General features: G+C 41.4%; 1 protein-coding gene across 1 annotated transcript in view; it reads left to right on the top strand.

Moving 5' to 3' along the window:
- The window catches only part of DCBLD1 (discoidin, CUB and LCCL domain containing 1), a gene marked incomplete at both ends in the record, with an annotated part of 46,859 nt that overhangs the window by 16,858 nt on the left and 13,312 nt on the right, over positions 1-16,689 (top strand). The window contains 4 exon segments of the mRNA XM_082305637.1: positions 9,856-9,993; positions 10,566-10,617; positions 11,363-11,435; positions 13,173-13,306. Coding sequence (XP_082161763.1) covers positions 9,856-9,993; positions 10,566-10,617; positions 11,363-11,435; positions 13,173-13,306 — 397 coding nt within the window.

Below are 16,689 nucleotides of genomic sequence, written 5' to 3'. Positions count from 1 at the left end.
GAGATAGCCTTTATTATTGCTAGCTATTAGTCACTGATAGCCTTTGCTAATGTACAGGCTTTAATACTTGCAGATATTAAATGCGTGCAGCCAGTCTGCGCTCCTGCAAGAGATTTGCACAGGAAGATAAGTGAGTAAATATGCTATAGCTGTGCACTTAAAACAATCATAACGACAACAAGATCCTCCTGAGGGAGAACCTGAGGTCTTCCTCAAATCAGCCTTCCCAACCTGTTGTTGCTGAAACTTTGGTCTGCTCTTTCTAGAAGAGTCAACCTGATTTTCAAGTCAGTGCTCCCTTTTTCAGAAGTCAGATTTAAATCCAGGCAGAGGCATGGGGCTGCAGGGACTTCCACAATGCAGAAATAAACATGTGATGTGCCAATTCGTAAAATTTTGCCTGCTGGGAGTGGGCTGTAGCCCTTCAGTCAGCTGAGGCTGAATGTGCTGTACTGGACTTTACAGGCAGAATGGATTCAATGGGAAAAGACGATGAAGAGATGAGCTACACAGAGCCTCTGCAGGTTTCCCAAGTCACCCAGCTCATTGCTTGGCTCAGTGAAGTGTGTGGTTCTCCTAAGCTCGGGACTCATAAGATATTTTAGTAGTAAGGAAGGATGATTGCCTTTCATTCATGAGCATGATAGGCCTATCACTCATCTGGTAAGATAAGATCAAGTGAGGTATTGCGAGCCTTGCTCGCAAACGAAGGTAAAGGTAATTGTTGTTCTCATGAGGGAGGTATTACATTTTGAAACAGCCTTCACCAAGAGTGGGCAGTGACGCGTTGATATCTAAGCCTTGTATAGAGTTTGATTTGAGGCATAAGGAACATTTCTGTTCATGTGTGCTGGGATTTTTTTGTGTTGTTTACCTCATTTCAGAACTGTAGGTAATGAGTCATGTTCACCTGAAGCAGTCTGTCTGTACTTGGCAGTAAGAGACAGGTGCTTAGTATTGAATTATTGTAACATAATAATTTTTATTGATGCTATCTTGACATTTCTAATCAAAGGCTTTTTTAGGAAACAAGGATAAATCAGTATATTGTTTTCTGAAGTGAAAAATGGAGCTTGGATGTCGATTGAAATTCTGGCTCCTCACACATCGGCTTGAAGGCATGTTCACATAGTTCAGTCCTGCAGTTATTCAGCCTGTAAACACATAATACCTGTGTGTTATGCAATCAAATCCATATAACGAATTTCTTTCAAGTATTCCCACACCCATTTTCAGACCTGATTGGTAATGTCTGATGCATGTGGACTATAATTTGCATTCTCAGTAATGAACTGCACAATTAGCAGATTTTCCTCATATCTGATTAAACAAGTTCTGTAGCTTAGGCATACATACCATCTGTAATGGTTTTTGTGGTCTGCAGCTCACTGTAGACTTTCCTACTAGCATACCTACAGAGTCTGTGCTCTACATTCAGGTAAATTCATGCAGAAGAGCAGTGTGGAAATCATGCTGTATATATAAATTCATGATATTGCATGTGTTTTAAAAGACACAGGAATTCATAGATGAGATTAGAGCTTCTCTAGCTCAGTTGTGTCAATAGTTTCGCTATAGCTCTGGGTTTTAATATGCATTTATGTAAGCAAAAGAAGCTCTGTGAGTAAGCACTGCTAATTCCATTCAGGCTGTTCAGTGTCCTTTTAGGCAGCTGTTTCTGAGCCCAAATCTCCTCTTCGCAACCTTCCCCTCTTCATGAACATCTACAGGCAGGTCAACATCTTCCCTTTGGCCAAGAAGATACTGACCTTTGCCATTGAAATTCTTTCATAGGATGATGGAGAGTTGAAAAGATTTTGCAGGCATTGAAAACATCTGAGCAATTAAAAACTAATCTTTGCATGTTTTCTGTATTTGACCTGGATTTAAAAAGGAAAACCGAAAAAGCTAAGTATGAAAGCTGGCAGTGTGAATATTACTCATGTTTCAAATTAGCCGATCAGCCTTTGCTCTTTGTTTAAGAGGCTTGCAGTTGTAAGACAATAAGGTCCAAAGGGAAATATGTTTTAAATACCATGCTGATCTCTTCAACTGTACAGAAAACAAGAGAGTGAATGTCAGTATGCGTACAAACGTCTATTGAGGAGTGTATCTGAAGCTTAGAAACCAGTCAGAGGCAAAACCTAGATTATGCACGTAAATATAAAATTAGTGTAAACAAGTCTTCAGATGACAAAGTATTGTTTTCCTTTCAGATTTCTCCCACATGTTGTCTTTACATATAACTGTGATTCATTCATCATTATAACCTTCTCCTGGGATTCAAGCAATACAGCGAGGAGTAACGCAATTCATGTTTGGGTATTTATGTTCCATGCAGTAAAGGGAAGCTGTTATATACAAATGAATGGATTAATTTGATTTATGTTAGCAATAACATTGATTTCTTCACATTTGTGAGTCAGTAACTATAGAGTAGACCACTTGCATGCAAGTTTTATTTAAGGTGAGGGCATTCCTGAAATTTTGTGGACTGACACAGGAGTACTATGAATCTAATTCCTTCCTAGAAAAGCATGTAGCGTTGTTGTGTATGCCGATCTACTGAAGCCTCCCTGCTCACCTGAGACACAAATGTGACACTACAGTTATTCTCCCCTTTGATACTTCTCAGCTTTGATGGACCTGTGCAGGCAGCCACTGCATTTAGATTTCTCCAATATTGCCATCAAAGGATGGTCATCAAATAATCTTAACGAAGCTCTAAAGCCAGAGATATAAAGTGGCTGAACGCTGTATCTCTGCGCTATTACTCTGCACACTGTCTTCTTCAGTGTTCACTGGAGGAAAGATGCTGTAGCAAGTCTTTTCTTTCAAACTATTAGCTTTGTATCCAGACTTAGATGTGAAAATATTAGTCATCAGTCAGCAAAGGTAGTCTAAGATCACTTTTGGTGAAACTGAGTCAGCTTTGTATGACAAACCTTTAAATATTAACACAGCTTTGCAGGTGGTGACTCTAGGAGAAATAAATGATAATGTTCTCTTTCAAACGAATAGTTTTGCACTGGATGGAAATATGGGGTTTTTGTCCCATAAAAGGAATCTAGAATAAAAATTAATATGAAGCATGATCTCACAGTGTAGACAAGGTGCAACCTTTACTGAAATGCTTTTCTTCTTGAGTTAATTGCATTATCTGAGCATATTAAAAATACTGAGCTCTCAATAAGAGCTTCTGATTTTTTAATTAGTTAAAGGGATATGTGACAACAAGATTAACCGTGTGGTCCTTGTAGTTCTCAAGAACACAACTTGCACTGGTTATGAAGGTGTAGCATAAATTTTTTAAAAGTTCAACAGGAACTGCTCTTAGCCAGCTTCTTTTCATGTCTTTGCCGGATTTCTGTACCTATTTTGACACTTTTTTCTTGCTTTTTTCCCCCTCTCTTTCCCCAACTAGTGGCTTAGTATTTTTTCCCTTAATTTTGTGAGATGATCATCAGCCTTGACTGGAGAGAGAGAGATTAAAGAAGAGATAAGTGCCTACTTACTTCTCCATTCACTTGCAGTCAGTAGGAGGTTGATGTGTTCCTCTGGGGTGGATGTCAGATCTGCTGAGTGACTAGTAATAATTTGGAGAGTTAGTGCAGTTACCTTGTTCTTGCATAATTTACAGCCAGTAACTAGCGTGAAATAGAGAAATTACTGAAAATGCTTTCTCCTCCCTGCACCCAGTCACTAAGAGTTGTTAGACAAATTGAGCATTTACTGATGTGCGAGTGTCTGACGGCTGCTGAGAGTGAGTGTGCGCGCGTGTGTGCATGCACGTGTGTGTGTGTGTGTGTGCAGCAGAACCAAGCGCCTTCAGATGCCTCCTACCTGTCAGTATGACTTGAGGGGATTCATCGAACCAGTCTTTCCTTATTGTGTATTGTAATAAGTATCTTGCTTGAATAAAGGGTGTGCCCAGGTTTCTTTTTCGCCCCTCAAAGGAAACTTGTTATTACAGCATTGTTTCTGGTATTTCAGGAAATCCAGTGAAATGCCCAGACAAGTTCTCGCTGAAGATCAAGTTGAGCAGTTTCTTAACACTCAGAACTCTTCTAACAGTTGGGTTTCGGCTGAGTTGTTACAGTATCCCGAGGTTTCAGCTTTGGAAGGATGTATGCAACAAAGAAAAGCTTTTATTTTATCACATGAACTCTTTTTTTCCTCTTAGCTGCCTAAGTGTATTGTGTATTTTTCTGTGGTTTTTGTTAAACAGCTACGGCTCTTTACTAGTGATTCCTGACTGTTGCCGTGCTTCTGTCTTTGGGTTTGGCTAAAACCACAGGCATGTTAGAAGTGGGGGATCTCACCTGAGGTCAAGCAGGCAGACCTACAGCTGGTGCAGGTGGCCCAGACCGTCTCTTTTTAAATTGTAATTACTTCTCCAGCTTGACTCTACTTGGATGCCTTTTTCTTTCCTTTATCGCAGTCTTTGGCAACCCTTTGGAAATGCTAACTGAAAGTTATATTTGTTTTTCCTAAAACGAGAAATGCTTACCACTCAGTCTGAGGTCGGACTGTGTTGCACAGAGTTAAATGTTGAATAACTGGGCTGTCTCATCCTGACTAACAAATGTGACTCTGTCAACTCATATCTATTGAGTATTAAACACCACCTTCCCCACGTCCTGCAAAGAAGGGTGCAGAGCAGCACTTTTTGTCTCTTGGCTCATCCTTGCAGGGTGACGCTGGTTATCCCTGAGTGTGGTGGCAGGGTTGGAGTGAAGAAGAGGCCTCTCCTCTCTCCTTGACAGGGGGAGAGGAAGAGTTACTGCTTATGAAAGTGAAGCATTTGTGTGAATGTGGGATGGAGACAAATTTCAAGAATGCAGATGTTTTCATACAACAGATCCTGGCTGGTTTTGTGAGCTATTTGTGGAAAACTTGCACTCTGGCTGAGTTTTTAGCTCTGAAGTGAAGCATGCGTAATCCATGTTCATCACATCCCCTGTCCTTCCCCAGCTACTGAGGTACTTCCAAATTGCTTTATTTGAGAAAAGGCTACTGAATATAAGGATCACAATTTAAAACATTATTTTACCCAAACAAACTCCTTAGGAAATCGTAATCCTGGAGAGGCAGAGCCATGGGATCTTTGCTACACGTTGCTTGCCAGCCATGCCTTACTCTGCAAGACTAATGCTAAAGAAAAGGGTGAAGATTCCCTGTTGAAGAGGGGACGTTAGGAGTTGATATCTAAACTGAGTTTCTTAAAGACCTCTGCAGGTGTCAAACTCCAGATTTCAAATGATGTTGAGGAATTTGAAAGCAGAACAAGCAGAATGAACCAGACATACAATAGCTAAAGAGGGACAGAATTGCTTTTAAAAGGAAGCAAAAGTCTTACAGCAGAGGCAGAAGTATTAAGAACGACAGAAACAAACAGCACGTAGGGATTGCCAGCTGGTGTGAGAGAAGAGTCCTGTAGGCACAGCGCTTCTTAAGGGAAGCAGAAAAAATAAAGGAACATAATTCAATAAAGCAATTTCAGGAAATATGCCAGAGCCTGGCTGACAGTAGAAGTAAACTAGACTTCATAAAACCAGACAATGCTGTAAAGATCATCAGATTTGCAAAACAACACTATTATGAAAAAGACAAAAGGAGCAGACTATTGATAACATTTAAAAAATAAACAACATGTAAAATAATCTCTCCAGTCTCCAGGCAAGCCAGCCAAAGGATATCCACTAGACAATTTACCGTGTATTGTGCAGGATGTTAATACTGCTTGGAGACAGTGATTCCGAAATAAAAGTATTTAATTTAAGCCACTTAAACCATACCAACGGATCAGGAATTCTGGACGAAAGGCATTAAATGTTAGTGTAATTATGGAGAATATTAAATTAGGTACATTCAAAATCCCTATCCTGTAATAGCTCTCCTGTAGAATTCTAAATATATATATATTAAAGAATCTGGAGTGAACAGACGGAACCACAGTTGGGTCAACTCATTAATGAGACACGGAAAGAAGAAGAGGCCCTGGCATCTAGATGTAGTAATACTGAAATATGGAGAACACCTACTCAGTTTCATGGTATGTAACACATCTGTTTATTAAATCAAACTCTTTTCTTTGTTCTTGGTAAACAAACCAAATAATCCTGCCTGCTTACCCTAGCAGAGCTCCAGCCGAGTCACTTTAAGAGGAAACCAGGAGAGAGATCAGCATTCATGACTCGTTTTTCAAGCCGAATATGCAAAACAACCCACCTCACAACTAACATTAGAAGATGAAAAACTGATAATGTGATCTGGCAGTTCTCAAAAGGGATCTTAAAAAACTTTTGGCTTAGTCCCAGGTTTAGGAATTAAATATTTATCCAGAGTCAAGTCCAAATGCTGCAGTAAAATTTAACAGGACCCTATAAACAAGTTTCTCCCTTTCATACCAGACACAAACCAAGGCTTTCTCCATCATCCCTCCTCTCCACTATGGTTGTACAGTATTCATATAGACAGCCTGGGGAAGTCAATAAATCCTAGGTGGAATGGACAGAGAAGACAGGGAGCACATATGAGTTTTAAAAACTAGATGATAAAGTAGTATTTTGGTCACCTCAATTGCAAGTAAAAAATACTGACTAGTAAATATAGTTTTCAGATGAAGTCTAATGTCTACAGATGCTGATTGGGTTTAATCTTCTAATGTCTATAAAATCTCTCAATTCAAGGTAATAGGTAAGTCAATGGAGAGCAAATCTGCTGGGTGTTAGCGTGTATATAAAAAGTGCATCTAATTCAGGCATACCACAAACTGAAATGCAGGGACCCTGGGAGACTATCCTTTTGCTTCTGGCTTTACAAGACTAAAGTAAATGGAGGACTGCTGTATGGAAGTGCGTAGGAAGGAGTACATGTGGTTAAAAACAAAGACTTTATTTTTCTGAAGAAAATCAGAAGACAGATGAAAGCATAAATTTCTCTCATCAGTCAAAACTGAACCCAAAGAATTGTCTTGACCCTGGATCAGTTTTATTTTCTAAGCATTACCTGTTGTCCCCCTGGGGAATTTCTTGGAAGACCGTCAATGTAAAATAAATTAATTAGGAACAAAATGAGAATCCAAGGCCATTCTGCAAAAACCTGGCAAAATGGAGAGATGGTGCTAAACCTAAAACAGTATTATTGGGTAAATCGAATCAGAAAGGTGCTTACACTGGTCATTTTAAACACAATAAGCACTGAAAAGAGTGGAATAACACCTTTTCCTAAAAACAGGCTGTATACCTCTCTAGTTCTTTCAGGTAGAAAAGAACCTCTAAGTCAAACCAGTATCTGTTCGGTTTCTCTAAGAACAGCAATAGAGGGTGAGATAATGCTTGTGCTTTTTTCTAAACCCTACCTCTCAGTACTCATTTCTGTATTTGATAGCACAGAAATAAACTGCGAGATCTCAGGCAAGTCTGAAGACCTGGCAGTGTAGTGCTGATATGTATTACCTGAATTATTGAGAAGAAATGCATTGAAATATTTTGCAAGGCTTCCTCAGTTTGCAACAGAAGAAGTGAATATTTTGTAGTATTAATAAATGCCTCTTTTTTTTTTTTGCTCAAAATCTATGCCGAAAACTGATAAACTTTTGGAAAATATTCCTTCCTTTACTGGATACTGTTATTTGCTTCTATATGCTTTAAGGAATTAGTCCCAGGCCCCCTTAGTTTTGAGCTACCTGTGGGAGTCTCTCGGTATACCAGAACTGCTCTTGGCAGAAGATAACCTTAGCCTGGTAACCCTTCTTGGATTTATAACTTAACAGTAGAAACTTGTCTTTAGGCATTGCATGCTGATTTCTTAAGCTGATTGTTTCTGAAGTTTTGGCTTTCGTTTGGATTATACAGCTCTATGTGTCTAGACTTTTTTATTTTATTTTATTGTTTTTGCTTCTGACATGTGTGATTTGTTTGTATAATTACCTGGAACGTATGTAGACTTGCTACTGGAGGAGACACATAGCCCTGATCCAGCCAGTGTGTGGTTGAGTGAATCAGCCATCTAAATTATACCTACCGAGTAGATAGGTCACTGCCAATCACTGTGAGGGAGAAAGCCAAAGAGCATTTGTGGGAAAATATGCAGAGACAGTCCTTGAGAGGAGAAAAGGACTGAAGCTTCCTCAGGTGTTTTGTTTTGAAGAAATGCAATGCCTCCCTGTCTTCTTACCCTTTCTCTCTCTGGGGGGGTGGGAATCTAAGTTAGCACTTTACTTCTCCCACTGCAATCTGACACAAAAGACCTTCTCAAATAAATCACTCGTGCAGTTGTCTGCTATGACACAGTGTCAGATGCTGTCTTTTTGATAAGTTCATTTTCTAAGCAATTTGTTTAACCCTTTTTATAGACATTGTTTTCTCTGACTAAGTCGTGAGTCATTTTCAACACATGAGTACTCCAGGGAAATGTCACACTCATCACTTTTTTCTCTGCCTGCCTTGCTTCAACGTATGATTTTTATAAGCCAAAAGACAGAGTTCCTCCTTTGGTTTGTCCCATTCTGCTGGCAACTGGCTGTTGTTGGCTACAATTTGGCTACTCTGTAGGCTGATCTTATAGTTGTTATAAGGCCAGTGAAGTATTTGGGAAAGACCCCCCCAGGAGCATCAAGCAAAATGAAGAGACTTTTAGGAGCCCCTTAGGAAGGGTACAACTCATCAAATTTCTGCTGTGATTTTAATTTCTTGTATCTCAGAAGTCAGTTCCAAGTTGCCCTAAAGTAGCTACCACTAATAAAATGAGGTTGTCTAGGAAAAATCGAAGTGATCCTTTTTCCTCCCAAGGACTTGCTTTAGGATCCAAAAGCTGTCATTCACCAGAACAGATGGGCTGAGGGCTTGTAAAGGGTCTTGTTTTTTCTCTTGGGGAAAAAAAAAACTGTTTGCCATTTTACAAAAACCTCTTCTTAGCAGTTTATATTGTAAGTATGCTCATAAATTCAAAAAAGTGTACCCAAACTGCTTTGGATTTTCTGTCATCTGTGCCTGAGGGCAGCCAGGGCCAAGTGTTTGCACCCAGGTCTGGTGACAGAAGGCAACAGCAAAGACTGTGGCAATCTCGAAAGAAAGCTCCCCTCGGGAGCTGACTTCTGAAGAAGCAAATGTAATTATTAAGAGTCCCGGGCACGCCTGCTGTCACAAGAAAGGAGTGTCCCAAAGATACTGCAGTTGGTAGCTATAAAACCCTTATCTAATTCAATGTAAGCACAAGGCTTTTGTCTCCCCTGCCCCACTCACTTCATCTCTGCCTTCCTCTCCCTCTCTTTTTTGTTTAAAACTCTAGAGACTTGAACTATGTACTTCAATGGTCTGATGATGTTTTTAAAAGGAAAATAAATTAAGAAATTTTCTGAGTAAAGTGGTACTGCCTTGTAGTACAATTTGGCTTGTGGCACACAGGTCCCTGAAAACCAGGTACCCTGTTTGTGATCTCAGTCTGTGCTACAGCAGCGCGAGCTGTACGCGTCTGGAGAGTTTATCTAGCGGACCCTGTGTAGATCCCTTGGATTGCCCGTCCTGTTCTTTTCTCTAATGAGTTACTGCTGGTTGTAAGCATGCTGTACTTCAAAGGCTGAAGGGCATTAACCATTCTCTTAAGGCTTATGCGGTGAGAGACGTAGATGCTGGAGTTGCTGCCATGGAGAGACAATTGGATCCTGGCCACTCCTTGTCAGGGTAACCCTGGAGCTCATACCCATAAAGGACTCAAGCCAAAACCCTGTTGTCAACATTTGGATTGGTACTGAAGGAGAATGAGCGTGTTATGAAACTTTGCTAATCATGGGAATATTCCAGTCTAATTATGTCATCTCAACTTTTGAAATCTTCTTTGTTCTGTCTGTAGGGCCATACTGTGGTAATGTGATGCCCATCCCCAAAGAAATCATTCTGGATAGCAATGAAGCGACTATTCACTTTGAGAGTGGATCCCACGTGTCAGGACGAGGCTTTCTGTTGTCCTATGCCAGTAGTGATCATCCAGGTAAACTGAAATCCAAAAGCACTATTTCTAAAGGATTAGTGACATGGCCCCCCCTATTTCATTATCTTCTCTACACACTTGGGCTTTAGCCCAAATGTTTGGTCCTAAATATTTCTGGATTAGCACGTACCATGATATTTTTAATAGCATGTGTGCAAGAAGCAGCTGTAATATTAACCAGGTATAATAGCTGCTGAAATCCTACCTAGGCAATTTGCAATACAGGCCCAGTGAAAGAGAAAACTAGCACCTTCTCCTTGAAGCTCCACTGTATTCTGGGCTCCAGCATCTACCACACAGTGATAAGATGAAGGGATAGGAGAGATTAAGATTTGATTCTTACGTTTAATATTCTGGGGGTCTGTGCAACTTCGTTGAAGGTGTAAAACATAGGAAGAGTAGAAGAGTGAGATAAAAAGAATGAGAGAAGACCATAGCTGTTGTTTTCTATCTAATAAAATTGTTCAAGTATTATACAGAGAGATCTTTAAATGTAATTCCATGTGTGGCCAAATATTTGTCTGTATTTCTACATCCTGCAATGGGGATTGACATTTGTAAACTTTTCACAGATCTAATAACATGTTTGGAACGAGCGAACCACTACACAAAGGATGAATACAGGTAAAGAGGGTTTGCAGCTCTCTGCGCTGTGGCTTGCTTTGCTGTAGCTGTCACCTGGTCCAATTGTTAGAAAATGTCACGTAAGGCAGGTACGGTCTTGGTTTTCTGGAGAAGTGCATTTTTTTGAGCTCCGATGCTGTAATAGTCCAAGGCCCGGTTGTGAGAAGCAGTAATGCAGAATGGAAGTCTGCAGCCCAGAAAGACAAGGGAATAGAGTTACAGAGCAAGTCTCCTTTGGGCATACATATACATGGTATATGTAAAAAGAGTTTCCACTTTGAAATTCAAAGTAGCCTCAAATTCCAGTGCTGCTTCTGAGAGCAGAGCACGCCCTAGCTGATACAAGATTATCTGAGGACAAGCTATAATTTCTTGGTTCCTTGAACCTTGTGATAGGATTTGAAATGGTAATAAATTGTGATCTTCTGGCTTCTGTCTGGATGTGCATGTAGGCTTCTTCTCTGGGCTGCGCTGAAAACTCGCATGGTAGCATTTCTAGAATAAGAGAATTAAACAGAAATGCCCTTGCAAAACTCTTTTCTGGTTCTTTGTGTGCTGCTGTGTGTAGTCCACTCATGAACTCAAGGGCCCATTTATTTACCTCCTAGACTCACTAACAGACCATCAGCCAGAACTTACTGCTGAAATATTTATTGGTTTGAGAGCATTTCTTTCCTACGAGTTTGTTTCTATCTATTGTTGCTACAGTTCATATTTTAAACAAGCCTGTCTTCTCTCACTACAGCAGATACTGTCCTGCTGGCTGCAGAGACATAGCAGGTGACATTTCTGGGAATATCGGAGAAGGATACAGAGATGTAAGTACACAAGATAATGAGGGAAAATTTATAAAGACAGAAGAGAGAAGCGTAGCACAACTTGGTTTCAACTTTTGCTGCTTGACTTTTGTCAGTAATTCTTCCCAGCTGTGTTAGATACAACTTTTATTATCAGTGTATGAGTATGTTATCAGTATATAAGCACGTGGAGACACTTTTCAAACAGACCAATCAGTTGTGTGGGAACAAAGTGTACTGACTTGTGGTTTCTGGCTTTCTGGAAAAACCCTGCAGAGGGTTTGTCCCTCTTGAGGCAGTGCTCATCCATGTACTAAATATTCCTACGACTTCAGCTTTTACTTGTTTGGAGTCCATGTGCATTTCTTTCCTAAAGTTATCTCTTTTCTGCAGGAAAAAAAAATTCAGTAACATGCAAGTTTTCTTTAAGATTATGCCTGCAGTATCCCAGCAATCTGCTCTGAGATGAAATAAATATTATACACTGCCTAATCACATCCCACTGATTACTACCAACCTCTTGGGTTAACTGCTCATTCTTTAAAGCGAAGACATTGCCTGAGTGGTTGCATTTACCCACAGTTCGTATCCCAGTGCTCTGCCCTCGCTGTGCCCCTCACCCTGGACTCTCCTCCCGTCATGCGTGTGAAATCTTTACGTCTCTCACGGTGGAGTAAGTTTAATCATACCACTGAAGTGAAATCCCACCCTATCACAAATACAGCAGTTGCTGAGTTTCCAAAAAGTCAGCGTTCATGTTGAACCTGTTCATCCAGTTATTCTAGCACCCGGCTCCAGCCTGGAAAGCGGCAGAGCTGAAGAAACAAAGAAATGCCAGGTTACGTTCTCATTAGCTGGAGTTATTCCTGCCCTTCGTTTGGGTGATTAGGAAAGAAAAGCAGCACATGGCATGACCTCATGCAGGTCTTATCTGCGCTGAGGAATTTTTGAAAGAGATTTTCCCTCCACCGTTAAGGGGGATTCAGCTTTTCTGATGGGAAGGAATCTGCGGGGCTCCCCTGGAGCCCTGCTGCCTTGGTGTCCCCACCCCTCCCGGCTCTCCCTGGAGGGGACAGCCCGGCACCCCAGCTTCTTGAGTAGGGTAGCCCAAGCTGGGCCCGTGTGAAGAAGAGCAATCTCTGCCAGCAGCCCCTGGGAATGTCTCCTTTGCACCTTTCCGCTGGCCTTTCTCTGCTCTGTCCTGGCCCAGTGGTACGTTATTGCCACATAGTTGGCACGTAAGTTGTCCTGCCTGTGTTTTTCAGCGTTATCCCAACTGAGATACTGGCAAATGGGCTGTACTTAAAACCCAGCAGCAGCTAGTCAACACATAGCCGAATTCCCTAATGTATGCCATGACTCAAATCCTAAGGTGCAGTAATAGATAGGTCTGCCCTCAGGCAAGTCCATCAAGTAATTGTCATTTTCTCTTGGCAAAGAAGTTTCCTTGTCTTTGACTTTGTTTTCCTGAGGAGTGACACAATACTTATTAGGTTAGAACCTCACAGCACCTTCTCAGAAGCAGATTGTTTGCTTTTTCATTCAAAAAAAAAAAAAAGGTGACTTTTGGAACCAGATGTATTTTTTTCAAAGACTACTGTTCTTTCTTCCTCTCCCTGCCTGTCCTTATTCCTCTTGAGCCTTCGCTAGATTTTATGAGCTGTAACACCTGTAGAATAGTGGCTTGGAAGTGAGAGCAGTAGCAGTTTGTCAGACTGATCCTCTGAGCTTTGGCTTCTGACGGCTTCTGCCTTTCAGACCTCGCTGCTGTGCAAGTCGGCGATACATGCGGGCGTTATCGCGGACGAGCTGGGGGGCCAGATCAGCGTCACCCAGCAGAAGGGCATCAGCCGCTACGAAGGCGTCGTTGCCAACGGCGTCCCCTCGCACGAGTGAGTACCGCTGGCAGGCAGGGCTGGCTCCCGGAGCAACCCCCGGGGCACAGCGCGCTGCCCAGATCAGCAGAAGCAGGTGGGGACGCTCTTTTGGGGGAGGAAAAGATGTCCGTTGTGGGTCTAGGGGTTTGGGGGCTTTGTTTCTATGGCTTTATTAAAATGGTGTTGGCATTGGATATAGGAGAATGTTCCAAGATTTCAGTGGCTCTATACCATGTAGGGCAGTATTTTCTCCTTTTTTTTCTTCTTTTCCTTCCAAAATTACTTTTGGAAGGAAATTACTTTGTTAACAGATACATGCAAGTACGATGTTCTGCAACAAACACCTTTAATCGATGTGCTAATGAATCATGATAAACTCATGTTAAAGTTTAAAAAAAGCTAGGAAGAGTGAATAAATAAAAAGTGCCATTGAGCCATAGGGGATTTAATGAACAACTTCTTAAACATTGTGCTTTTGACATGTTGAGAGTTTTTCTCCTTTAGAATATTTATAGCAAGGGTGTTATATTTACCACTTATCTTTTGACTTTTAATTGTACTGTTGTTGAAGTAGAAATAAATCCTCTAATCTCTATCCAGCACAGTAAGCCCTTCCAGCAACTGCCTCTGTCATTCCTGTTGGTTTGTATTTTTTAATTTTCAAACGTTATCTGGATTTTACATGAGGCTTTTTTTTTTTTTTTTGAAGGAAGGGAAATCTCAGTTCCATAGCCTACAAGTGCTAAGGGAATATGTCTTTTTTTTATACTTTTTTCCTGTTTTCCCTATGATTTCTCCACATCAGCCTGACAATTTTACAGTCATGGTTTCATTCATGAAAAAAAAAAAGCATTCATTTCGTCTGTTGCTGTGCTTGAACCTCAGCACAGATTGAAATGCTTTATATATAATGGCACTGGGGTATAAAAAGCTGGGTAGCATGTAGACCACTAATGGAAGGCCTGTAAAGCTTAAATAGTTCCTATTTTTCTTATACATGTTGCTTGAAAGTTAACTGCCTAAGATAATGAATATAAACTTGTCTCAAGCAAAGCACGACTGCGAGCTCAGCTCAGGCACCAAGCCCTTCCATAAAACAAATAATACAAATTCTTTCCATCACACATGCCAGCTTAGGGAAACCCTAAATTAAATATTTTGTGCCTTAACTAAAGATGTTACAGAACCATTTACATACATTCATATGTTTGTGATCCTTGAGAATCCCAGAAGGAGTATCTCAGACAGTAGTGCATAAAAAGTTATAATGAAAGGCAGCTGGGATTCCCATTTGTATTTTTTTCACAGTACAAGAGCTAGTGGGCAACGAGTGAAGCGCAGAAGACAGCAAATGTACACGTGCTGGGGGAAAACACCGTTTGCATAATTAACCCAGCACATTAGCTGCCAAGCATCCTTTTAATGTTGCTATTCACAAAATAGCCTATACGTTTCACGTGAGTAATAGAAGTACTCACAGAGATGCAAACTTGTCTCTATTACATCAAGTGGGAAAACTCCCATTTTCTTGAAGGAGAGCTGAAATGCTGAAGCTGGCCTCCAGGGCTCGGATTTAGCCTATTTAATGTGAGTCCCCTGAGGGAGCACCCTAAGGAGGAGCGCAGCCCCCTTAGCTCTCCTGGGTACAGGGCAGACAGAGGCACTCCTCCAGCATGATGCCCATCTCGAGGGGACTGAATTCCCCGAGGGGACAACCATCACTTTCTACAGATTATACAGGGAGCCACAGGTAAATGGGCTCATACTGTGTCAGATGCCTGCAAACTAGATGGCACAGATTTTGAGAAAAATGGGAGTGTGAGCACAGCACTTCCCAGGATGCTTCTGCTGCTCCTGGCAGCTGGGACAATCCCGGGAGCAGAGGAACTGCTGGTGTGAGCCCCTTATCCCTGGAGAGGGAGACTGGAGGATGCAGGGAAACAATTTTATTTCAAAACATGAAAAAGTGATTCTAGAAACAGTGGGCCTATTTACTAAGAAAATGAACCAATGCATTTCATGCTTTAAAAAGGCTTTTGTAAGAGGTATTTCCAAAACTGCATGACGACCCTCTCCTTGGGGTACCTACACACTGCAAGAAATTCCTGCAGAGCAGCTAGTGCTGGCGAGGAAAAAACAGTGCTTAGACAGCACTGCTTTAAGAGCTTTTTAGACTCCCTTAACTAAAAGCTTACTCAAGTTTTTAAAATCTCATTTATAGTGGATTTCAGTATTGAAGATTTAAATTATTTAGTGACTTGAGCCGAAATTGACCTCATCCAAAGCTGCTGCTGGAGTGCATCGAGCTGTTAAATATCTGCCTTGTAATGTGACGGCGGGGTTACGGCTCGCTCGCTCACCAGCCCTCAAGAGCTGACCTCGGCCTCCCTGACTCCATTTTTCAGTCCGCTTGTTAACGCTCCAGCACCTGTGAGGTTTTTGGTTCTCATGATCCATGTGTGGACCTGCACCCGCAAATGCTGTAATGAAGATCAAGTGGCTGGATTTATTGGGCAGTCCTGATAGCCCAGTACAAATATATGGGGGTTTAACTTTGTAACGTGGCCTGGCCTGTGGCTGTACATCTGCACACATGAAATCGTTTGTCTTTGAAAATGGAAGCGACTGCATGCTCATGAATTGTGAAGGATGAGATTTGGGGTTAACCTGCACTGCTTATAAAAAGCTTGCTCTGAAAAAAATAAAGGGTTTGATCCTAACAGAAATTTATTACGGGAAGCAGCAGCCCTTTTTTTGCCAAGCTACCGGCACAGGTCTCCCGTGCAGTCCTGCCACCGGTACTGTTGGCTGGGCAGGATCCTGAAGGTTGTCAGGGAAATGAGGAGCATGGGGTGATACCATCCCTTAAAGGACAAAGTGAAATTTGTGTGACAAATGCCACCTGTCATATTAGGAAACTGATGAATTACCACTTACTGAATTAGTTTGTCCTCTTCAGTGACTTGCAGAATTATAGCAGAAATATTTCAGCTTGATTTCATACATTAATAGACCTTAGAAATGCTAACCTCCTCCCTTTCTTTGCTAAAATTGCAGACCTCTGTTTGAAAGGGATCTCAGTGACTTTTTCATTACAAAGCATTATCTCATAAATAAGTATTCAAGGAGCGCTGTGATTTCTGGTTTGGGTAGGTTTTACTGATCACCATGGGTTTTTATTTTCTTCTTTCCTCTTGAAATGGATTGCTTTGTATTCACTAAGAAAGCAAAAATTGTTTTGGCTGTAATGTCAAACTGGTTTGCAGCGAGCAGAGCACATCTGATCGCCCCTGAGGATTGCCTGGGGGGAAGATGTGGGAGGGAGAGCTTGGCTTTTTCCTTCCAGCTACTCTACCGCCTACATGCCCAAATAAATCAGCTCCCTCCCAGCGCTCTCC

This window comes from Platalea leucorodia, assembly GCF_965183815.1.
Source record: "Platalea leucorodia genome assembly, chromosome: 3".
In the NCBI taxonomy this organism is placed as follows: domain Eukaryota; kingdom Metazoa; phylum Chordata; class Aves; order Pelecaniformes; family Threskiornithidae; genus Platalea; species Platalea leucorodia.
This window is presented reverse-complemented; position numbering and strand designations above follow the sequence as displayed.